The sequence below is a fragment of the Labrus mixtus genome, chromosome 6 (assembly GCF_963584025.1).
Source record: "Labrus mixtus chromosome 6, fLabMix1.1, whole genome shotgun sequence".
NCBI classification, from domain to species: domain Eukaryota; kingdom Metazoa; phylum Chordata; class Actinopteri; order Labriformes; family Labridae; genus Labrus; species Labrus mixtus.
Window position 1 is genome coordinate 22357661 of NC_083617.1, and position 25386 is coordinate 22383046.

Consider the following 25386-nt stretch of genomic DNA (forward strand, 5'->3'; position numbering starts at 1 on the left):
TTTACTATCTCAACAATTGTCTTTTAATTGAAACTGAGGTACCAAATGAGAATCCCACCAAGGTCAGGACAAATAAGAGCAAGAACTTGTCCTTTTTCCCTACAGTGATACAGCTATACCAACTATTATTTCTTTCAAAGTTTGAGAGCACGCAATCTGTTCTATTTTCCACATTTGTGCAGTGAAAAACAACTACTAACTAACTACTACATTTTAGGATACCCAAAGCAAAAGCAGCAAACACACAAGGATTAAGTTTTAAACTGGCAGAAAGTGCCCTGTGCTTTTACCGTTAGAAAAAAAAGGTGTCTAAAATGAAGTAAAATAAAAAGTGGATGAAGGCCAAGCTGGATGTTTCATTAAAGAAATGTTTTGACAGACATCTTCATAACAAATAAAAACTATTCAAATCATAGAGCCCTTAAGAGCAGCTATCTTCAGACAGGATAGACACGCCTCTTTCCATCCGATCTCCCACCTGTGTGTGTTTTGATGTTTCATAAGTCGTGCTGCTGGCTTTCACACTGCTACAAAATGAGATGAGCTTTTAACCCAGGTAATCCGTATAAAAGAGAACTCAGTAACTCACTGCACTGATTGTGAGGAAATTAAATTAGGCTGGAAGCAGGAGAACATTTGTGAGCAGTGGGACCTTTTTTCTTCAGGGCTTTGAAGCCTGCAGTCGTACAGAGGAGGATAATGCCGTCTATACTGAAAGGCAGTTTTGTTAACATGAGTGTTTCGCTTACAACAGCAAGATGCACAGGCTTTGGTAGAGCAGCAGTTTATGATCATTTGTCAAGTTTTAACATTTTTATGTAAATCAGTTGACCTGCTCACACCACACTGCGTTTTATTATGTTTACTCATTTTGACCAGGGTAAGAGTTATAGGCTTTATTTGAATTTACACATCTACTATGTATTGCTTTAAAGGAATACAGAATAACTTATGTCTTTGAATTCACTTTTATAAATTAATTTAAAATATATTATATTGAACTACAAAAGATAGCACTGTGCTTCTGAAAACTAAGGTTTACACGACTGCCTTGGCTCTTAGACATTTGCCATGGCAAGTATTCATTTGCCGCTTTTTAATATTTATTTTCATTGTAGTGGAGACTAAATGTGTATCGTTATTTTGGCATTTGACCGAAGCAAAGTACAAACTTTGCATGAAGGTGGCTTCCTCAAGCTACATGGAACATTTGCGATCTAGTGTCGAGATGATATTTTAATCAATTGACACCGTGTTCCCCAGCACCAAACTGCAACCAGTAACACCAAACTGTGAGACTATATCAAGGACATACAAGGAAAAGTCAAAAAACTTCTATTAACATTTGATGGATAAAATATTAAAGCATGAACAAAAAAAGCACGTAAAAGGTTTAGGGTCTCAGCTGACGGCGTTTCTAGCACTGGAACCAGCTCTTCTATACAAAACCAGCTAATGTGTTTTCATCGCTCAGCCGTGTCAGCTGTTTTTTGTCGCTGTGCTCACAAGAGTCATGATTATGATCACTTTTTCCATAATTCAGCATCCCTACCTTAATGGTTAAACGTCATCACCCTTGCAAGTTGGCACCAGAAATACAAGTCGATAAAGCAAAGTATTAATATTTTGGCCTTAAATGCTGGTCAAATGTTAAGCTAAAACTGCAATGTATCCACCAGCCACTGGGCGGGGTTGTAGCTCTGGTTAATGGACTGTCTTACACGCTCTACTACCCAGATGAACAGATAGCATCTAGTTGGAGCAGCGCTTTGAGCAACAGTATTTTGATCTTGAAAATTGTGATAAAGTTTTACGTTGTTTGTTAGGTTTAAATTGTATATCTACAGGAGTAATCACATTAAGCCATGGCATGTGGATGTCGATGCAGATGATGCTAGCGCTGTAAATCAAATAACATTGTTAACCCGTGGACAATTTCAAATACATTGTGTTCAATTTTTGACCTTTTTCTGAGTCTTTTTTATCTTTGTCTTTTATCTTTTTGTTGGTTAAATGGAAATTCTGTTTGACCAGCTAGGAAATAAAGTGGCTGGGAACAACCCTGATATTGTATTACATTACAAAATAAATATCGGATGAAGAACAAGACAGATGAAAATGTTCTAATGCCTCTTTCAAAGCCTAACATTAGGACTGCACATATTTAGTCATCACTACCCTTAGCGGAAATGACTTGACTGATACATTGTCATGGGGAGTTTCTCATATTAGACAATATGCATTTACTTCTCCAAATGACCCACCACTTTTTAGGAGAAGAATAGTATGAAATGAATGAGTGGTCAGCAAAGTATGTAGCAAGTATGCCTTTGATCAGTGTCTGTTCAAGAAACAGACTGAAATGGTGTCAAATCCTTAGCCTACATTTGAATGTTCTTTCATGAGAAGAATGGCAAACGCCTACGCCAGTTTCTATTTTTTCTACTGACAAGCTAGCTGCTTAAGCCTAATTAGAATGTGGATTATAGAACTGTTACAGAAATAACATTGATTTTATAGAAATTACTTTCATAATGACAGATGAGACATTTGTTTATCTTGACTAGATTATTACCATTAATTAAATCTTCACAAAGAAGTATGGTGCCTTGCTCCATGTCTTTTCATAGCACTAAATGACAGAATGCACCACTAAAACAAAGACAAGCCATTTCGTGGGCTAATAGCTTTTGTCACATTTGACATGACAGAGACAAAGGCCTTTTTAAAGAAAAGACTTGGTCTGATGAGAAATCTTTTTTTATTTGTTTATTTTCCTGCTTTGTCTCGGAGTGGCTTTTCAATAGCGGCCCATCTCAGAGCTCTGTCAAGTCAATAAGGTGGTGACAAACCATCTCAACATCGTGATCTTATAGACTGTTTGATGAGAACCGGCAATACTGAAAAAAATGTTACTTCCTACGTTGCACATAGAGTCTATAAGTTGAGACATGGGAATCTTGGGGGCCAATTTAATATCTGTCTCTTCCTAATTGTGTGCTTACGACTCTGTGTGTGTGTGTCTTCTTGTCTCTAGCTCTCTCTATTGACACAAATGACAAATGCTTGAAAAGAGAATGATACATGAATGAATAAATCAAACTATAGTGGATGAGCATATTTTGCACATTACAAAAGATTGCAGGTCTAACGCACCTTCCCCATTGACTTCACTTTTGAAACCAAGAATGGAGGTCATCTACTTAAAAACTGTCTAAGGTATTGTGTAACTCCTATAGTACTGAAGTGAATAAAACTACTCTTGTAAACTTTGGTCTTTTTAAAAGTCTCTCACGAATAGAAGAAGTATAAGCCTCTCTAATAGAAAAGAAATACAAAGAAAATCTCTAACAACTTACAGGTCCACAAAAATCAAAGACAGATTGTAGCACCTGCAGAGGTGCACATCAGAAGTTTCTTTACAGTTATTTGAAGTCATCATTTCACTCGCTGCCTTGTCATTACGATTGACCACTGCTGTTTAGTAATGCATTTGATAAGAGAAAATGGGAAATCTACTCTAACAAAATAAGAACATTTCAGAGGCAGGGATAGTTAGATGTTTTTAGGATGAGGATTTTATCACATGTTGCATCCTCTATGCTTTGCTCTCAGATGGCTCGAGCTCCATTAAGTCATTTCCTTCTAGGTTGCTAAGAGGCTTTTAGTCCATGCTTGCTTCCCTGACACTTCCACAAAGGAAAAAGCATCACCTTGCCGGATTCATTGCTCAGGCCATACTCAACCGCATAATGAAAGTCACAGTAGAGGCTCTTCATCAGGCGCACAGAGCAAAAGTGCCAAACAGCCAAACACCTACCACCGTTGTTGAAACTTGATTCGCTTATTTCGACAAAACAATTAGCATGGTGAAAGAAGAAAAGATAAGGCTGTCACTTAAACACAACTAACCGCAGTGGTCACAACAGTAGATACGGTTGATTAAATGTGCCTTTGCCTGATGGATAACAAAGGAACCTTAATTAGCACCTTTTAGACACTAGGGGTGTGACGAGATCTCGTACCATGGGATCTTGTAAATCGTCACAATAGTTCTCATTGAAGTGAAAATTGTCTTGCATTATCAGAACATGGCCGCAAAGCAGCAGCCATCATGACGGAGACTGATGTTGAAATGTGAAGTTGCCAGAAAGAGATGCCCCCAGAAGCAACAGAACACGTCAACTGTTTGAATCCGCTGTTCAAATAGGAAGACAATTCGGTCTGTTAAAATATTATTTTACGCAAGTCTTTCACTGACTTTTACACAGATGGCTTGTACAGCGTTGATATTTCCGTGTGTATGGTTACTTTGATTGAAACACTGACTCCTCCCTTCTCCGTTTAATACACAGGTATCAGTTAGTGGGTGCGTATAACATCAATCAGAAACTTAACAGCAGTTACATTACAGCCTGTTGTACACTGCAGCTGTAAACTTAGCGAAGGAAAACTGTTACAGAGCCCGGTGTTACAGAACAGTCCCTGGTTGATTTGTCTGACTCACACGCATGTGCAGCCAGCGCAGACACACACACAGGTCCACTAGATTAACGCTGTGTGTGTCATGTGTTCAAAACTGTGACAGGAGAAAAAAAGATCACAAAAAAGATTTCTGTAGATTACAGCAAAGTTGGTTTTGAAAGAAATATTTCTATGAAGTGTTTGATTTGCCTGATGTGGGGTAACAAATACTGTTACTGAAATGACGCAGCCTGAGTTTTTTTAAGCACTTTCTAAATTAAGTTTTATTATTATAGTAATTGTAGCAATGAGTATATAGTGAAGAAAACTGAGGATGTTATACTCTATTATTTTAATTTGAAGTGCTGTTGAACGTGAAAACTATGTAAGCAGTAACATTAATTACAAGATGATCACTATGGTTAAACTTTTTCATAATGAATCTGCAGTGTTTTACATTGTGTGAATTAAAAAACAATTGTACTTATGTTGTCATTAAAGTTTTCTTAAAAATAGAGCAAAATTCCCTCATCTTGTTCTTGTGAACCCAATATCACGTAGCGTCTTGTGATTCCAGTGTCTCTTCACGCGCCTACGAGTGTGAAAACATATTAAGCTGTAATCTGTAGCAATAAAAAAAATCAATAAATCCAACAGTGTGGCTATGTTGCAAAAAAACCTTTGCAAGGTTTATTTTAGCAACCCAATTTTAAAATGTATTTGACACACCTTATACAATGTAACAACATTAACACGTTTCCTATATTCAAATGGAATATCTGTTGGCCTGGATTTGGAGATTATGTCTTATTGAATTGTAACACAAGGGTTTTGGAGTGTTTGGCTGACTAAAACATTTGCATTATTACATTTAAAATTTTAGTTTTTTGGTCAATTTATTGTCCCAAACATATTCTAATATTGAGAACAGTTAAGGATGATATTAATATTATTGTCTTACAACCAACCCTAAGCAAAGCAAACAACAAATTCAAGACTTTCCCAGAAACAAAACTTTTGATAAATCCATGATCTTACTGCCAGTATTGATATGATGTTTGTATGATATACCTAAGAGACTTTTCAATTTAAATCATATCACATTTCATGTTAATAATTATGTTCTTTCAGTTTATGTATTTAAAGCAACTGAAGTGTTAAAACCGAACTACAGCTGTACTAGACAAACCATCTGCATCCATCACTGCACCCTGCACCACTCATGTGATCGAGTCACATGAGACATCATCCCATCTGTCACTGCTCTGTGCTTTGACGTGCTAAAGCTAACACGATGTCGAATAAAACACATCGTTCTAGTATTACACGGTGGCCTATCGGTATTAACTACACTACACTCACTATTTAGACTGTAAAACGTACCTGAGATGTATTAACCTTCACAAAAGAAAACGTAAAAATCTAATTTTCACGATGCGTCATTCATTCGAACATCCGGGTCAGCTGACCGTCTGCAGCTAATCCACTACTCTCGTGACATTCAGCAGTTTCAAACATCCAAACAGAGACACTTAAATCATGTCATAAAATGCAATTAACGTGCTTAAAATGTTGTAGACGTACGGCATGCTTTAAAGGTTACATACATGTAAACAGTTAGCTGATGACATGTTAGCGACGACTTAAAGACAGGACGAGCCTCCAGCTACAACTAGCATGTTAGCTCGGCTAGTTAGCTATGCGACATAAATACACAACAGGGAATTGTTTCATGTACACAGATGCATGCAAAGGCCAATAAACACCTATTAAACGTGATATCCATTCAGTGTGTCATTGCCCGTGTAAAAACAGCAAGGTCGTTTAGAATCGTGACTTCCATTTTTTCGCCTCACTTAGCTCATTGGCTAGTTAGCTTCAACCTTACAGCTTCGGGGTCCTTGGATAATAAACGTATTCTCCAACCTGTGGGCTGAAAACTAATTCTTAGCAAAAACATGTCGAATGCATTGACAAGCCAAATGTTGAATTGATTGGATGAAATCTAAAACAAGAAGCTAGAAATCACTGACAGTACCTGCAACCAAATGTGGTCTTATATCCCCTGATCAAGGACGGAAAACTTACAATATAAAAGCCCCAATGTCCTCAGTAAAGGCAACACGTTTCACTATTGAAGCCTTGTTGTCAATACATTTTATTAGGAAGAAATAGGTATGATTCATATGCTTGCACCCCGTCAGCCACTACAGCTGACTACACTAGCTGCTAAAGATACATACTCAGCCTGGGTTGAGAGATGTAATTTCTGGTCACAGCCTGGGTGTGTGTCCTCGCAGCTGCAGCCATTCCATTGACATCCATCGCCCTGTTTGCCACCAATGTTGCCATGGTCGGATTGAGAAAACAAACCTGAGAAAGCTAACGTTGAAAGGTGTGCTGTGCTAACTAGAGTAACAGAAGTGTCAGCAGAGAGCTGGTCATATGACACTGAGGAACCGGATGTTTGAAGAAGAGGGGATGGAGCCCATTGGGTGCGCGCATGTTGTGCACGCTCACAAGGGGTGAGTTGGTCATTTCGTTTTTCTTTTTAATGTGGAAAGTTTGCCCAATGACACTGTTTGTAAGCAGAAAAAAGATGATTTCACAACAAACGAAGAGTAAAGAAGTACCTGCATACTGGTAGCTAAACCTTAAATGAAAAGAAATAGGCTGGCTAGGCTACTATTTTATTTCCATTGACCAATAGCCCAGTTATGACGTCTTACTGTTGCTTTGTGACTCATTTGCAATGCAGTGACACAATTCATGCCTTTTAAATTAATTATTTAATATTTAGGTTTTTTTTGCAAATGCAAATGCATCTTCCATACATTTGCATTTTTTTTAAAATCCTCAACGAGTGCTTTCACACTTGCACAAAACACCTGAAATATTTCTTGAATCTTCATCTTAAAATCATCGTTCAATATGAGTTACTGAATTCAACATTAAAGGGATACTTCACTCATTTGCATTAAGCTTTGTATGATTAGAAACCTGGTAGTATTTTTGAATGGTCGTGCATCCAGCCCTCATTTTCCCCTGAGATGGGAAATCTTTGTATTTCTGAGTCTGAAAAGGAGCTTCCAGTGAGGCAAAATGACGATTTTGCCTCACTGGAAGCTGTTGTTGTTAGCGGGATGAAACTACAATGCTAGTTCCTCATATTTTCAACCACTGAAGCTACAGACCAATCATAGATCAGTGGGTGGGAACTCACTCCCAGAATCGTCTGCCATATCGCTTGGAAGCTATGCTAACAGGCTCTATGGAGAAAGCTGATAATGGCGAAAAAATATAAATATAGCGGCAAGACAGCTGCTGCCAACAGGCCGGTGTTGTGCTTTGGCTGCTGCAGCCGCTGGCCGCCGCAACGCAAGGCTATGTTGCTATATTACTGGCCGACAGGCAGGCCTTATGTCTCGGCTGCTGAGCTGTCAGCAGGAATTTCCAAGATCAATTCTAGAAGAAATCTCTGAATCAGTTGAGGAAATGGTCGTATGTGTTGAAGTAAATATGTCTGTAAATGTTTTTATTATTATATTTCTACTGCTATATTGTATATTTTGGAGAAACTGTAACGATCGAATTTCCCTCTTGGATTAATAAAGTATTTCTGATTCTGAACTAGAGGACCTTAGTGGGAGTGCGGTGCTGTGCATTCTGGGATTTGGTGTCTTTCATCCACATGAGCCAAAAAGACACTTTCTGCCTTTTCACCTTCAAGAAGGCACCAACTTCAAAATTTATTTCACATTTCTACAACATATATGACCCAATGTCAATACAGATTCATGTTTTAATGGGTGAAGTATCCCTTTAAGATGCGACTATAGTGGTCTGCATTGCCCTGGATCGGTAATAATGTGATACAAACTGGTTGGCCCAATTCTAAAGTTATGATTCGGCATACCAACGTTTTGCTGCATGCTTGTTTTCAATCAATCAATAAATCATTTAATCAACAGCTGTTTGCACATATGCACTCCTGAAGCACCAGAAGTCACATATACATCCCATTCAAAGAAGCCAATTTTTACAGCAGAAATATGTTTACAGTCTGGTTTAAAAAACTAAATTGGTCTCATTAGCTCATGTCTCTATGTGCATGGCCTGTACAGGGGGTGGATTTATTGATTACTCGTCAGTTCTGATTTTATAAAGGATAAGTGTTATTCACAATAAGGCGCATAGCTGACCTGATTGACAGATGGGTGTGATGTTTGTCAGGAGGCTTAAAACCAGCCTCTGCTCCAGCTCTCAGTCTGTCGTTAGATGGGCTGAAAGTTAGGTTGAGACATTTCCAGCATGGCGACAGCCATCGATGGGACTCCAAAGCTCCCTGTAGGAACAGATGGGTGAAATCACTCTCCACCATTAATATTTACAGACTATGAACAAGAAGAACTAGTGTCTTAAATTTCTGTTTATTTAATTAATATTATTATGGGCTGTCAAACGATTACAATTTTAAAATCAAGATTAATCACAAAATTTTTAATGTTTGATTGTATGTGATTGATTGCATTTTTAATCACATTTGAAATTCCATTATTTTGCATTTAAAAACAGTTTTTGTTAAGATTTTATTTAGATTTTTTTGTACTTTCCACTGTAATTTTCTTCTTGTTTGAATATAAACCTGCATTTATCTTGAAAATAAAACAAGGAACTTCTAGTAGATCAAAGGTTATGACCTTAACTTCACTATGGAAAAAGGAACCCATTACGGATCAAAAATTGATTTAAAAAACTAAAAGGAATAGTAACAAAGTGAAATGTTTGATGGTGTAAGTTTGATATTAATTTTGACTCGCCATTTGAGCTGCCCAGGAGTATTTTAAAGTCAAACGAGCCATTCAAAGATGCAGCAGGGTCGTTCCATCACTGTGATAGGAAGATGCATGCAGGAGCCCTAGTCTTGTTTTACAAGTTATAAACACAAGGACATGTTATTTTGAAATGACACGTTTGTTTTTCTTTTTTTTGATCCATTAAGTTAAAAATGATTCTGGATTCAATTATCATTTTGCACCAGATCAGATCTGATTGGATCACAATCAAGTGGTGTTGAATGGCTCTATATTTTATAGAATCCTCCTATACAGTAGCCTGTGTATCAAGATTTGGATTGGATTGTCTTGTAAAGTAGATGTGTTGCTTATTTGTAGTGTCTTTAAAGACCCTGTATACTAGAACCGATTAATCGGCCAGCCAATAATATCGGCCAATATTAGCATATCCACTGACTATCAGTATCAGCTAATTTTATTGCAGATATGCACCGATATTACTTAATTCGTTTACCAGTCAAATAGCTTTTCAGTTGAGTTTCATTGTATTACACTAGCAGTTCTTTTGCACTTGCAGAGTGTACTATATGGATTACTACAAGCATTGATAACTGCATTTGAGGATCAACGTAATAAATGTGTATATCCATATCTATCTCTACAGATCGAACATAGATCCAAGAAAGATATCAGCCGATATATCGGTATCAGAATTTTTTTCCCTCCCCAATATCGATATCGGTGTTGGCCCTAAAAACCCCATATCGGTCTGGGCCTACTGTGTACCTTCGAAGAGACCCATGCCCTAGCTTTAGTGTGAAAGTGAAAAAGTAACGACTCAGCAGTCAGCGTTCTCTCAAAACAAAACATCCAGTCAATTCAGAGATATAAACTTCATTTGGAAAAATAGGATAATTATATATTTTCCTAACTGTAATGCTGAGTGATTTGTTGCTTGAACTGGATATGTCTTCTGAATTTAATAAATGTGTGTTTGTGTGTGTGTGTGTGTGTGTGTGTGTGCGTGCGTGTGTGCGTGTGTGTGTGTGTGTGTGTGTGTGTGTGTGTGCGTGCGTGCGTGTGTGTGTGTGTGTGTGTCTGTCTTTCCCTTACACACTCACTCTGGGCATACTCATCAACACAATGTCCTGGTGAGGGAACAGTTGAGTGGCAGGTAGAATGACATGATTGCACACATTTTCCCCTTAAAAACTCTTAGTTTCCTGTTTTCTCTCGTTTTTGAGGCTCTGATCCATTCTCATTTGACGCAGCGTGTTCTGCACAAAGCGACTGTTTGAAGATGATTTTGAACCATGCCCCCCTGCACAACCAACACACTGGCAGCCACACATTACGTACAGGCACGCACAGCTCTCTGATGGTGGAAAAGTACTACAGATTGAAGTGGTAAGCACTGCCATAGTGAGGCTGACGGCAGACCCTAGAGAGCTCATCAAAACGTTTCAGGCCGCATGCAAAAAATAGCAAATTAATGCAAGTGAAGGGCTTCTGCCTACAGGAGCAGTGCCCTCATTTTAGAAATACCAGTTTTCCCCTTAGTCTTTTATGATGAGTTCAAAGGGATATGATTTTCCTCTAACTCCTCCGATCTAGCCATGTGGGCAAATCATCTGGTATCATAATATTAATGTAATTATTTTGTATGTCTGCTGCTGCTGTTGTGAAAGGGCTCCCGCTGATGTTTTCAACCCGTATGTTGAATGTATCTTGCCCTGTGCTGTAGGAACTAGATTGGATGCTGAAAAATCTGCAAGCTGTCGACTATAAACTTAAGTGATGAGAGTACACATATTACTGTGTAAAACGTCTAAGAGCAGGTTATAAGCTAAATGCACATTAAGAAATTTATTTAAAGACATCAATTAAACTAAAACAACCTCAGATGAGTCAATGTCAATGGGTTCCACTCCCAAAGTTGCATTACAGAGGATTGTGTTTTGGGCTCCACACTGACTGGATCCTGTTTTTCAGGCCTGTGTGTGTGAGAAGCCTTGCTCAAGGGCACCTCGGCACCCTGGCACCTCTCCAGCTACCAGACCAGCTTCCATATTATGGTCTGTATCGGGACTTGTACCAGCGACCCTCTGGTTCCCAACCCAAGTCCCTACGGACTCAGCTACTACCGCCCCGAAAATGATGAACGTTATTAACGTTAGTCAAGTAAATTACTTAAATTCCAGTCCTCGTTTCATTCTGGTCGGATTTAGAGCATCCCCCTGCAACTTCCAAAAGGCATAAGAGCATAAGAAGTAAACAATTCAGAGTTTTCCAATGAAAACAGTGAACAGTGAAACAGAATTATGCACATGCAAACTACCAATACAAAAACGAAGAAGATGGTATTTTGGATTTCAACATTGCTGTCTTAAAAAAATAAATCTATGATTGTTTTTTCATTATGATGTGTTGCCACAATTTAGTAAAAAAAAAAAAAAAGATTGCTACAAGTTATTATCTTGAACTTTTCTCAATGGAAAACTAAGAACTATGATTCTAACAAATGAAGTTGAGTCAGGTTGAGACGAGTGGGGGGCTTTCCATGCAGTGGAATTGAAGCATATGGTTGCATATGTTAGTTAACTAGTGTCAACTGTGGAAGGTATGTGTAACATTTCAGGAACTTTTTGACTCTCCAGGATTCACACACACTACTGTTATGCTTTACTATTAACCTTTTAACTTTTTTTGTTGGAAGAGGCCTGTTAAGTAACAGGTATAGTTTCTCTTGAACTTTTTCTGTAGTAGCCATGTGTGCACCCTTACTACTGGTGTGTGTTTTCCCCTGTGGGATTTGTATGTATTGGAAAAGTTGCTGCAGTCTAGGCCCTTTTGTTATATGTACACATAATGCTGAGACCAATGACTTCGTCTGAAATGTATTGGCCAGATTGAAACACGGCTTCCAATTCAATTTGAAATCATATTTCAAAGCATGAAGGTTGATTGTGCCACAGACTTCTTAACAGGAGTCTGATTGTAACCTGGAACTGTCTTTGTGACTTCCTGTAGAAAAGGATTTTTTCACTTCAAGTTAAAAGTTCAAGGGCTTTTTCTGAATAAGAAGAAAGGATTTCAAATGTGCTGTTTGAGGCGGGACAATGCAATAGTCCCTGCAAAGCATTTGCACATTATAACAGGATGGTGCTATGTGGTAATTTTAAAGCCTTGAAGCTGTAGGTTATGACCCCACATATAATAAGACAGGCTGCACGACTGACCTTGTGCTCAATGATTCACAAATGTGTGCCAGGTGCAGAAAATGTGATGGAAAATAAAGGCATTCCCCTTTCTAAAGAATGATGGAATGAGGCGCTACGATATCTTCAAAATATTACAGGAAGAAAAAAGTAATGAGTAATAAGTCATTGTTAACTTTACAGGTAGACGTTGTGTATAACACTGCATTTGCAGATTTTGAGCAGACACTCAAACCTTTTCCTGTCATTTTGTTTGGACCTTTTTAATAGCTTAATTTTGAAGTTGTGTTATTGAAAAGGAGAGTAAAATTAACATTTTCACATATTGTTGTTACGGTATGTGTACTTGTCCCAAACTCTTTGTTACAGGATAATTAGTCTATTATACCTCTTCAGTCTTGCATACCTGATGACACAAATAACAACTTGGAAAATATTATGTTCATATTTACTCCTCTCACACTTGGAATGGAAATGCTGTGGATTGAGTTTATCCAGAAAGTTAGGCATTCCAGCAGGTTTAGCACAGATGCCATGTTAGCCTACCTCATGTAGCATTGTCTCCTCGGAGTAGCAAACACAAAAAAATATACCAGAGCAAGAGGATTATCCTGTGGCATTTATTGCCACGATTGCCTGAATCAGGACATTGTCCGAGTGAAGTTGTCACTCATATGTTGTTCTGTAGAAACAGTGAAAAATTGGCAGAAAGTGCAAGTCCTTCTCTCCACGGTACTCTGGGTGCCTGTAACTACCACATTTAAACTGCCAAAGCAAAAGTAATTTTTTGTCTATCCTGCAGATTTTTGACCAGAAACTGTCAAATAAAATACACGATTTATACCTCAAATGTTCCCTCACATGTGGGTTTGAGTAAGTTTGTTCTTGCCCTAAACAATACCTAAACATTTGATGATATCCATCAGGTCATAGTACAGTGGAGTGTTAGGATTTCTATATTATTTAGCTATAATTGACATATCATTATAATATTTAATTTCAATATTGTATTATTATTTTCCTTTAAAAAATTGCTGATACCTGCAGGCTTGAATTTTTTTGCTCTCCTTTTCGCTCTGTATTGGTCTCCATCACCCCCCCGACATTAAACTCTGTCCTGCTCTAAGCTCTGGGTCCTTTCTTGTGGGACATTTTCAGTTGAATATTTTTGCTTAAAACTAGGTTGATGAAGGCTGTGAGAGTCAGCCGAAACAGTAAAGCTCAGGACTTCTACCAATAAGGTCATCCGTCCATTGTCAATATGAAAATACTGCCAATGCAGCTCTTTTGGTTTTAAATAGAATAGAGACAAGGCTAAATTACAATTGCTTTTCTAATTCTATTTACATGTACAAATAACCGGCTCCCACATTTAATAATATTAAAATATATTTAACGATGTACTTGGATTTTGTATTAGTTTTGTGCGGCCATTGAAAGCTATGGTAAAATTGTAAAAGCCACATGAAATGTCTTGGTATTACCGTTATGTGCAAATATAATACAACAGCAAGGGAGCTGCAGTTGTAATTAAACATTGTAGTATTTCAACACATTTGGAAATTATGTTTTTTTTTTTCCAGGGCCTTATGCTAAGTGTTTTACAGAATACACAAGTGGAACCCTTGCTATTGAGGGGTTTCCGCTCCCCTCGCTCCTTTGATTACTTAATGGGATTAATTATTCTATGAGGAAGCAGAGTGACTAAGCTGTGCAGGTTTTTTTTTTTACCGACATGGGATGCCTAGAGGGGAATCCTGCAGATTCGTAGCACTGCGGAATTGTAAGTTGCCGGATCACTGTGCTTCTGTAGCAGAGGGTAACTTCTTCACTGGGACTTGCTCGCACATTAATCCCCAGATCGACTGTATGGCACAAAAAGGACAAGGCGGCAAACTCACCAAAAAAACAAGACAGGATGTAGCCTTTCTTTCACCTTCTAAGACCTGAGCTTAAAGTGCGGACCATGTGATGGGAGAAAATGTGTTGGTGGTCTGCAGCAATGACAGCCCTGCACGTCCATACACACTCTCCCCCCAAAACCCCTCACTTACAAAAACCTCCCTGACCTTCCTTCTAATTGGACTTAGGGTAAAGGGAGAGAATGGGTGGGGGTGGCTGTGGGGGATAGAGAGGGGGCAGGAGCCGTAAATGTGACCTCTTTTTTTTTTTCTCTGCGGAGATTCCCAAGACACAGTGGGAAGGTTTGGTTTCTTTGGATCTGTCAACAAAAAAGCCTCAGTTTTTCTCTGTCACTGGACACTTCCTGCGTTAAGACTGATTACTAAAACAAAGATGCAGAACTAAACCTAGAACAAACCCCAAGATTATCAGAATATCACAAAACAGCTTGATTTTAGGGTAGTGTCTTTCAAACTATTCAGTACTGCCTACCAGAATATTCTTTTTCTTAAGGATTTTATGGCAGCAGTTTGCCACAGGCTCCTCCTACACCTCTTTATCCATTCTCAGCAACAGCAATGTTGTAGTGTGGATGGTCAAAAAGGAGCTAATTCTGCATTTTGGCCCACTTTGGATACTATTGGGTAGTTATATCTTTAACGATACATCATGTTTTATTAGCTGATCAAATGTTTTATGTATAAAATTTTAATTTGCAAATTGAAGTATAGTTTTCACATAATTCTAATGAATAAAAAGCACAATATTTGCCTCTGAAATTGGAGTGAAGTATGGTAAATTGAATGTGAAGTAGCTCAAAATTATGCTTGACTATAGCACTTCCAACACAGGCGACAGCAGATACACACTGTCATTCACTATGGTACGCTATTACACCAACGCTTCTGCTCCATAGCCTCAACTACTGATGAGGACTCCAGTCTCTCTTATCATTTATCACTCAATGATTAAATGACTTTATGTTCTGGGTTTTAGTGAGTTGTTCTCAGATAAAATGTCTCTCAAGTGTGTCTTTTTTTATGGCCCATAGGAGGCCTAACAAGGGAGGCTGTCCTGCTGTAATCCTCGGCCAGAGCGCACCAGGCTAAACCGGCACCTTTCAGTTCAACAGAGACTTTTCTGGTACAACCTCTCAGCTCGGTCAAAGTAAAGTCTACAGATTAAAGGTGCAGAGTAAAAAAAAACAAATGCTCTGCTCCAAGGGTGTAGGTTTGATTTGTCTCTGAAACAGAAGAATTAAAAGAAAAGTGTGTGTATGAAAGTTTAGATTTTAAATACTGACTGATGGTAGTTTAACACAAATTCTGACACCAATGACTTCATTCTCATAAAACTTAAAACCACCATTACTAGTGATTAATAAAGAAGAAAAAACAAGTTTGAGAAAGCTGTTACTAAAAATAGCCTTTCGTCTCTCGGGTAGAATTACGATCTAATTTTATGTGGGAATTTGAATTGATTTATTTATTCACCTGTGAAACATAACATAACTTCCAGGTAGTATCCACCTTCCAGTCACAAGATTTGAGTAGTCTGCCTGAGAGGTCAACGTTTGGTTGGGGGAAAGTGAACAAGAAGTGGCTGCACACATTATTGCTGTGAGCTCACATTAATAGTTTAAGGTAAACCAACTGATCAGAACAACATTTTGGTTAAACCGTAGTTTGTCCCACTAGACGGGGGATTTTGGAGAGTATATTGAATGAAACTTTGAGAAGAATCAGGGGTATAACAATGGTGAATGTCTCCTTGAACCATAGCCATGTGCAGCTTTACAATTTCAGGAAAACTAGAATTGAGTCTAGAGTTGGTTAGTAGTTGAAATGATTAATCCTTTACCAGCAAACCAGCAGTGAATTATTTTCATATTTGATTACGCCTGTAGCTACATGCTGTCTGTGTTGGAATGAGCTGTTTCTGTTTTGAAAGCTCCTAAATTCAATAGATTTGAGCTTTTGGACTGTTAGAAAAAATGTTTTTACAAGTAAATAGTTGCTGTCTAAATTATATCTATTTGAAAATGACCATTGATCACAATATCATGCTTCTTAGCACTCCTATTGTATGATCCATTTTGAAAGCACTTATCCAAGTTTGTAATGATATCTTGCTTGTTCCCAGAAAACTCCTACTTTTTGTTCTGTATCATAGATTGGAAGGAATAACTGCAAAGTGTATCACCAGAATGATAAGAACTTCAACCAGCTTACACATCAGGCCATGATGTATGAGGTATAACAGTCATGAAATTTATCACAACTTGATTTATAGCAACATGTATGAAAGGAAATGAAAAACACACTTGTCTTTGTCTGTAGCCATATACATCATATATATGCACATTTGTACCACACGTTTCACAAATTTCAAGATATTTCACAACAACAGCACCAAAGAGCTTTTGATTGATTCCTCAACCCCGCTAATACATTCATTCATTCATTATTTTCCAGATATACTAATAATCTATTAATTACATAAGTAAATAATTTACAATAAAATAACAATTTAAAGGTACATTTTTCAATTTCAGTACTTTTATACTACAATGATTCCATTCAGTCTCCACATGCATCCGTCTGCCTACATCTTTTATGAAGGTCGCCCAATTCTGATAACGTCACACAGGAGGAGAGCTTGTTTTATCGTCTTATTAACTGAAAGCCTGTTACCTTGCAGCGTCTGACAAAGAAAACAGTTTAGTAACGCTGAAAAGCTTACAAACTTCCGCCTCTTTAAGCAATTTCAGCACGGTGCTCCGACATGGAATAAAAAACTGTATACGCTAAAACTCTGAGAACTCACAGTGATATAAAAATCACAGACAATAAAAAAAAAAATGTCAGGTACTACATCTTGAGGACAAAATGAATGCCACAAAGTGAAGAGTTTTGTTGCAAAATGGGGAAAAAATCCCCACCGAACCATAAAGAAAACAACACTGAACAATAAAACCATCATACTATGACAACACCTTCTGCACCTGGATTATCTTTTGGTTTGCTCCAAATGTAGTACAAATGGTTACACAAAGGAGAATCTGCAAGGGAAATAATATGCATAAGCAAATTGCATTCACACGTCATGTACTGGGTTTGGTGCTGACACGGACCTTGTAGTGACCTTCAAAACTGATGCACTTCTTTTTTTTTTCTGCCCTAGTTCTATGTTGAGAAATCTGCCTTGCTTGTCCATTCATAATGCTGGATTTTTATTTTATTTTTATATTCAGGGGGGTTTTTGCTGATTGGATCCTACGAAGTGCTGCTCAGGTGTCTGACAAAAATGTCCCGTCCTCTAAATCTACTCACTGCAGGGACAGTCATCTTATAAAAACAATCAAATCATTAAACACAATTCAGAAAGGCAACATCACTTCACACTTTCTGTCATCGATCTTATACTTCCTCCTATGTGTACTCATAGTGATAGAGCTCTTGTGGTATGAGGCGGCCATATTCTCTGAACCCCTGTGTATATTTCTTATTTGGAGGAATCCATAAGACTTAACATTTGTTTAACAGAAACCTGAAAATCTCCTCAAAATGTCTTTCTGTAAAAAAAAAATCCTATATGAACATTTTGTGCAAAATCTTTTCAACCCCCACAACCAACACAACACACACAGCCAGACATACACATACACATACACACACACACACGTACACACACACACACACACACACACACACACACACACACACACACACACACACACACCCCCCTGTCTTTGTTAGATGAGCTTTTGTAGGTCTTTGTTTTCTTCCTTGTACAAGGCGCCAGATGTGCAACCAGAATACATGAACTGCTACAGAACATGACACAAACATGATGACAGAGAACGGGCAGAACAAAGACAGAAAAAGCCAAGAATTTAACCAAAATATGTCTTGAAGAAACAGTTTTCCATTTATGAAAAAAAGGCATCATTCCAGAATTTTCTTGTCCATGGATTCTTTGCCATTGGTCCGCGAGTAAGGCTCGAAGGCAGAGGAGCTCAGGTAGCGGGCGGAGAGTTCCTGCAGGTTTCCAGCCAGGGAGCCTGCCATGGACAGTGGGTTGGAGGAAATGCGGGTGGCGACGCCGCTAAGTAAGGATGGCATGGGGAAACTGAAGAGGCCGTGAGCCGCCGCCGTGCTCTGCAGGCCTGACACAGTCCCTGAGCTGGTTACGACTGGCAAAGGAGGGCTGCCACCTGCCGTGCCAGTGCTTCCGCTGCTGCTGCTACTGCTGCCGTTGTTGGCCATGGCCATAGAGTGAGGGCGCAGGGCAGAGCCCAGTGTGCCGCTGCCGCAGTGGGGCAGAAGGCCCGGCAGGCCTGGGGGAGTCAGCAGCCGACCCTGCTCCAGCAGTCTGAGCACGCTGCAGGTCGCTGCCGTTTCTGACACCACAGAACGCAGTTCAGAGTCCTTCCCCTGGTCTTTCTTCTGCTTAGTGCGCCGGTTCTGGAACCAGACTTTAACCTGGAGAAGAACAAAGACAAGAGAAAGAGCCTTTAGAGACAAGTTTCAATGTTAAGTGTAATCTCAGGTTTGTTTTTAATATTGTATTCCAATTTTTAATACTCGTAAAACCATTCCTTGTAAAAAAAAAAACATTTCCAAGCACTAAGACAACTGCCCTGCAATAATTCACAATCACTGACACTTGCTGTAAAAAGGCCTGTGATCATAGTGTAGAAATAATCTGATGATCTCAGTACTCTGAGATAATTGCACCATGAGCCATACAACTGTCTACAAGATTCTGTTGATTGCTTTTAGCCAAGACTTTTGTTCACAAATCAAAAGTAGCCCGTCAATCCCCCAGCCAATCGCTTCTTCCTCTTTAGGTCTATCGTACAGAAGCAGCATATACAGCCATGCTAACGCACACGCAGACACGTGGGTCGACAGGTACTGATTGTAGACTGTGATTGATCAAAAGCTGCAGTGAATTCATTCAGTCGTGGAGGGGAGGGCTCGCTGTGCTACGCAAACAGGCAGGAGGTTAATTCAATCAGAACTTACTCTAAGATCGCCTTTCATATGTAAACCACTGCGTCACTTTCTCAGCCTCTTAGTCTACAAAAGGTTCAAGCATGAACTCAGACCCAAACAGTCGGCTCTCATTTGTCAGTTTGTCTTTGTAAACCTCAAAAGAACTGGCAATGTTCAAAACAATAAATAATATAACAGTGTCTTGTTCATTTTCTGTATTGGTTATTGATTCTTTTTCAGACACGACATAAAATTGTTCAAATACACAGATGTTCTGAGACGTGCTACACAAATTCAAGATCGGAAACCCCTAAATGACACACTGACCTCAAGTTTCTTCCACCGTTCCGGCTTAATTTGATTTTCTCTTCCAACAAACTCAGAACGGCCACCATCGACTGTGATTCTGATAAACTGTACTCTAATCTGGACTATAAGATTTCTTAGCCTTAAAGATGTAGCTTCCTGAAATACTTTACTTAGACAGAAATTAAATAAGAAATGAAACAGAATATTGTATTTTGAGGTCAAAGAAAGCTACCTTAATTAAAATAAGAAAAGAGCATATTAAACGTCTCCAAGTTTCTGAAGATTCTAAGATTTCAAAATTGCCACTTGATGTGAATGAAAAAGATTCATGAATGAAGTTGTGGAGACTATTAATACAATCAAATCACCTGTTTTAGAATTCTTGCAAAATCGTCCCACAGTTAAAGGTGTATGTGTACCAAGCATGTACCGTCTAGTGGTGAGAAAGTAAATGGAATCAAACCTTGTCATTTCAGAGTGAGAATGAAAAAGAGTTTGTACTCTATTGATACATTTCATTTAACAGTAGAAAGAGCACCAACCTCGTAATTAAACATTTTCAGTGACTGATTTGGTTATCCTGACATGGGAACTGTCCTGCCACTCGTTCTCATAATCTCAGTTATAATTAAGTCAAAATGGAAACCAACACTTGGATTTCTATGACGCACATAAAGCTCCCTTTAACGACACCTTACTGCTTTCAAATGGGAGAAAAGGTGAACGTACCAATCAGCAGCAAGCCTCCAGCTCAAACCACTGCTTGTCCAATCACAGTGAAATCTTTTTTTTTTTCCTTCACTGCAGAGGGCCGTTTGACTCTTCACCACCATTTATAAATTATTTTACACCTCGTGAAAAAGCCCTGACACAAATCCAATATTACCTATTGTAACGTGGAGACTGCTGAGCACCAAACTCAGTTTACATTTTCAGCGCAAAGACAACAAAAGGTGAAACAAGAAGCTCAAACAAAGGGGATATGGTGTGTGCACACACAGCAAATGGCCTCAAGATAACAACCTGTGAGTGCCGTGGAACAAAATGTTAATTTCACCCAGATGTCATTCTAAGGTGTTTCATCAGGAGAAAAAGCAGAAGACTCCTGTAGTCTTTGTTCTGTCTTACTGTAGGGAGCAAATGGTGTTTTCTATATAACCTTAATGTGAATATAGAAAATGAACTTCTTTTGAGTTCATGTGGACACAAGGAAATCAGTGATTTTCTTGATCAAATTTGAAATATTAAATTATTTTTTTATTTTTTTTAAAAGTCAGAGTGATGGTGTTAAAATTGACATAGCTGTTTGTTTTAGAAGCGGTGACCTTGTTGTACATCAACAAGCAGATTGGAGTTGTTGGTTGAGGTGTCATTTTGTGAAAAAGGGTTAACCTTGAGTAGAGGTCTGAGAGAGCAGCACTGAAAGCCACAACACATTAGCACCAAAGACCAAGGCGATGGGGCCGTTAGCCCCTTTGCACATTTTCAAAATTAAATAGGTGAATAAAACACCAAAGCGTAGAAGAAGACAGCCGGGGTTCTCTTGGGTCTAAATGTCAAAGGGTGACTGGGTGACTAGTTTTTTGAATCTGGTGTCAAATACAGAGTGCAAATACAGTTCACACAGCGCGGATACGGCTGACCCACTGCTGACCCCACACATATGACATGAGGAGGAAGTCCGCCCTTAATATAACGGCAGCCTTCAATTTAGCCGCCTCGGGCAATAAGGTCTAACACTCCATACGCTACATCCACAGCACATAGGATTGATTGGGGGCGGGGGTAGGGGATAAGCACAACATTAAACATTTTTATGCAGAAACCTTAAAGTGGAATATTTAATGTAAATATAACACCAAAGTTCACAGTTTAAATAAAGTTCAAAACACTCAACTAGAACACTCGTAAATGAACACACAGGTCTGTAAATAGTAACAATCAAGCACAACTACATGTTTGCAATTATAATGCAATCAAATGTTTGTTTGCATTAGTGCTATGAAACAGGCCCTTACATTTTTTTTTAAATGATTGCACCTTTCAAATCAACACCTGCTCCGTCTGTGACCAACTCCGTTCAATATATGATTGAGGGTTGGCAGATGAAATCAATTCAAATGAATATATTAAGATGACTGTATGACGTCAAATATCAGACACAAAAAATAAACAACATGAAAATGATTAATTTAACACTGCAGCTTACGTCACCGGCATTTTACAGAAATGATAACAAAAGCATCCATGTTGACTTTTTTTATGAAATATATCCCTCACTTTTTCACATCACATTTTAGTCAGCACATGTCTGATGCTTACACACCTGGGTTTCAGAAAGATTGAGCTGACGGGCCAGTTCTGTCCGTTCCCTCCCCACCACGTACTGACATCTCTGAAACTCCATCTCCAGCCGGTAAAGTTGCTCTGCGGTGAAGGAGGTGCGTGTTCGCTTGGGTCGATCTAGATCCAAACCCTTCGGCAGGATTATCTCTCGGATAGATCCTTTAGCATCTGCAAAAAGAATGCCTTTAAATTAGCAACGGAGCAGCAGAGGGAGGAACCAAGGAGCTATAACGACAGATTAGTGCAATATATGTCTCTTAGTGAAAACTGTTTCTGTATATCTAATGAAATATATTTGATTAGTATCACCTATATAGGTTTCTTATTAATAGAGGCATTGAGAATGAATTTAGATGTGTTAAATTCTGATTTGATTTATTTACCTTAACCTCAACCCATATACTGAAATACAATTTGTCTGTGTTCAGATTATTAATTACATCTACAAGCTAACAACATTAAAAATGATTAAGGGGAGAAATTATCAGTGCAGAAGAATTCTCATGAACCAAAAACTAAATATTCTACTGATCATTTATGAGGTATTAAATTAATGGAAATATCTCTCAAATATATTTAATTATCTTTGCAAAGTTCACAAAGATTTTAAACTTATAAATAAAGATTCATATAGAAAGTGACACTAATAAATATTAAAAGAAAGATATCTTGGTTTCATCGTGTAATAGGTGTGTGTGTTACCATAAAAGAAAAAAAATTATGTCAAGTTTTAAATTTAAAGAAAATCTCTGATAAGTAAGTGTATGCATGTTTTAAAAATCTGGTATTTTAATAATCATGGCACATAAACATAGCTTCAATTCTGCCTTCATTTAATTACAATTAATCAACAAGGGGAAAAAAATTGAATGATTAGTGTCCAAATATTTCAACAGTGATTTGTATTTGTATTCTAGGCACTGAGTCTGCTTCGTCTCATTAAATCTTGCAGAACTAATCCTCTGTTTTCAGTGAACATTATTTGTAGTTTGTTTTCATACACTCTTTCTGTTGGGCCAACACAGCATGAAGGAAATTCCATAAATTACTTACAAGGCAACTGACACTCAAACACACAATTTGTAGGATGATTTGTTGACAATAATATCTGTAAAAACAACCTCTCTGCACCTTTTCTATTCTCCATGAATTAATTATGTCTCTGATACTTTATCTGAATTGTTCTCAAATAAAAACAGGATAAAGCCTGTAGGCGTTTTTTTTATTTTAATGAAGAACTGAACACATTTACATTGAACATTTGAGGATAAATGTATTTGTTTCATTCAGTGTGATTAAAGTATGAAATCAGAGGAAAGATGAAGCTAGTCATGATGGTAACCAAATGCAGAACAACACAATTTAAAGTGAAAATAACTGTGGTGAATAAATTTAAAAAGCATCTTTTAAAAATACAATTATTAATTTTAATAAGACATTTTCATGATAAATAATTTAGTTCTCTGGCATTTTTTGTGTTTCGGTAATTTTACTCAAACTGAAAAAGAAATACTGAAGGTTACTCCTTATTTTCCAAAAGTCCCTGTAATTGTAAATAAACAAACCCTTCATATTGATGATTTTTATTGTTAAGAAATAATCTTCAATTTACTTAAAATTTAAAGTCAAACGTAAGCCTCCCTCTAAAAAGAATAGATGTTTTCAGCTCTCCTTCTGCGATATTTTAAAGGCTTTATTTTTCAACTTTCTTCTTAAAGATGCTGTCTTATACTTCTTATTGAAGAATGTGTGTATTCTTACAGCAGTCTAAATATGTTTTATGTGTTTTATGTGTTTAATCGCTATGATCTCTGAAATATGACACTGCAAGTTCACAAACAGAAAGAGTCTGAGCCCTACCTCGGACTAGTATTCTCCGACAGTAGTCCGGGTCCCCCGTGCTCCCCCTGTTTTTCTCGCAGTTGTCCACGGTCCCAGAGGGGGAGAAGGAGTCCTGCTGCTCCTTGAGGAAGCTTTTGGACAAGCTGCCCTGGGACTCCTTGTCATCTTTCGCCTTCTTTAGTCCATTCTTCAGCCCCATCGCATCCGTCTCTTGGTTGTACCTGACCTCCATGCTCAGTTTATCCTCTTGGACCTGCAGCTTGTCCGCCTCTTTTTTTCCTTTGTCAGGTGACAAAAAAGAGATTACGCAGAAGACGGCGTACCAGATGGTCTGGACAGTGTGGGTTTTAGTTTCAAAACAGTACCTTTCAGCAAGGCAGAGTCAGCTATCTAATGTTTGCTGAAATAGTTCCGTCGCTCAACCAAGGAGCCCTATTATCACTGACCAAACTCCGTTGCCCAATGATCATGGACTTCTCAATGAAACTCAACAGTAATTCAATGCCCCCCTTTCCTCGTTACATAGACACCAGGCTGATAGATGATCTCCAAATAATCAGAGGCATGGATGCACTCGCTGTTTCAATTGATTACGGTAGTTTTGCTGCCTCCACATTTGCGTAACCTCATGAATACACTAAATTGTTTGGGGAAATAGATCAGGTGTTGATAGAGGGTTTTGCTCGTCCCGTCCCCCCCAGTTTGCCTGCTCTCAGCCCAGAGAATCAAGACAAATGATTGGTCTTGTCTTGCAACCAACCCTCCCTGAACCCCACATGAACGCACACAATCACGGGGGTACGACTCCTCCAGACCTGAAAAAAGTTCCCGGTTGCTTCATTCTTCCGTCCACAGAACACGGCCAGAGTTTTTTTCCCCCCCGACTTTTCACTGCGAACCTGATTGCCGCAGCATGTCCACGAACTTTGATCCCGTTTTCTCTTTGGCTCCCTCTCCCAAATCAATGGTATTCTGCAATGTGCGGATCTCGCCACTACGCTATTGTAGCCAAGAGACACAGGGGGAGAGCCAGAGAGAGAGAGGAGGGGGGGGGAGAGAGAGAGAGTGAGAGAGAGAGACAAGTGAAAAGAAGAATGAACTAATCCAAATCTAAACAAAATTTACGAAGGCATTGGACCAGATGGTTTGAGCACGAGAACAAGCGACATGCTCAGCTCCAATCACGGCAACTGTGTTAAAGATCCCCTCGTCGTCCTGTGTGTATTCAGAGTGCCACGGAACCCTGCAAGTTTCTTGCCGCGAACCATATTTCAGCATTTAAATGACAGCACCCCAGAAGCCATCTTTAGCTCTCATAATCTTAACCTGCCCAATTGACGAAAAGAAAGAAAGACAAAAAAGGGGAACAAAACTTGTCATTAGTGCTTAGTCTGCCTACACTCTCGCTCTCACACACATACCTTTGGAATGGCCCCTACCTCCCCTCCAACACTCGCCTTCCAGCCCACTACCCACCCACCAAACCACCAACTCTTAGCTACTTTCATT

At 38.6% G+C, this 25386-nt stretch overlaps 2 protein-coding genes across 2 annotated transcripts in view; both read right to left on the reverse strand.

The window, feature by feature from the left end:
* atp6v1ba (ATPase, H+ transporting, lysosomal, V1 subunit B, member a) overlaps nt 1-6923 on the reverse strand; it is a 32569-nt gene extending 25646 nt beyond the window's left edge. The window contains exon 1 of the mRNA XM_061040517.1: nt 6708-6923. Coding sequence (XP_060896500.1) covers nt 6708-6816 — 109 coding nt within the window. The 5' untranslated portion in view covers nt 6817-6923. The remainder of the gene's footprint in view (nt 1-6707) is intronic.
* Nucleotides 6924-17959: 11036 nt separating this feature from the next.
* vax1 (ventral anterior homeobox 1) lies at nt 17960-25102 on the reverse strand. The gene is made up of 3 exons (XM_061040505.1): nt 23896-25102; nt 22016-22203; nt 17960-18864 (listed from the first exon to the last, which is right to left on the reverse strand). Exons 1-3 carry the CDS (start codon nt 24107-24109, stop codon nt 18328-18330), a joined length of 939 nt encoding a protein of 312 aa, XP_060896488.1. The 5' UTR covers nt 24110-25102; the 3' UTR covers nt 17960-18327.
* Nucleotides 25103-25386: the final 284 nt, after the last annotated feature.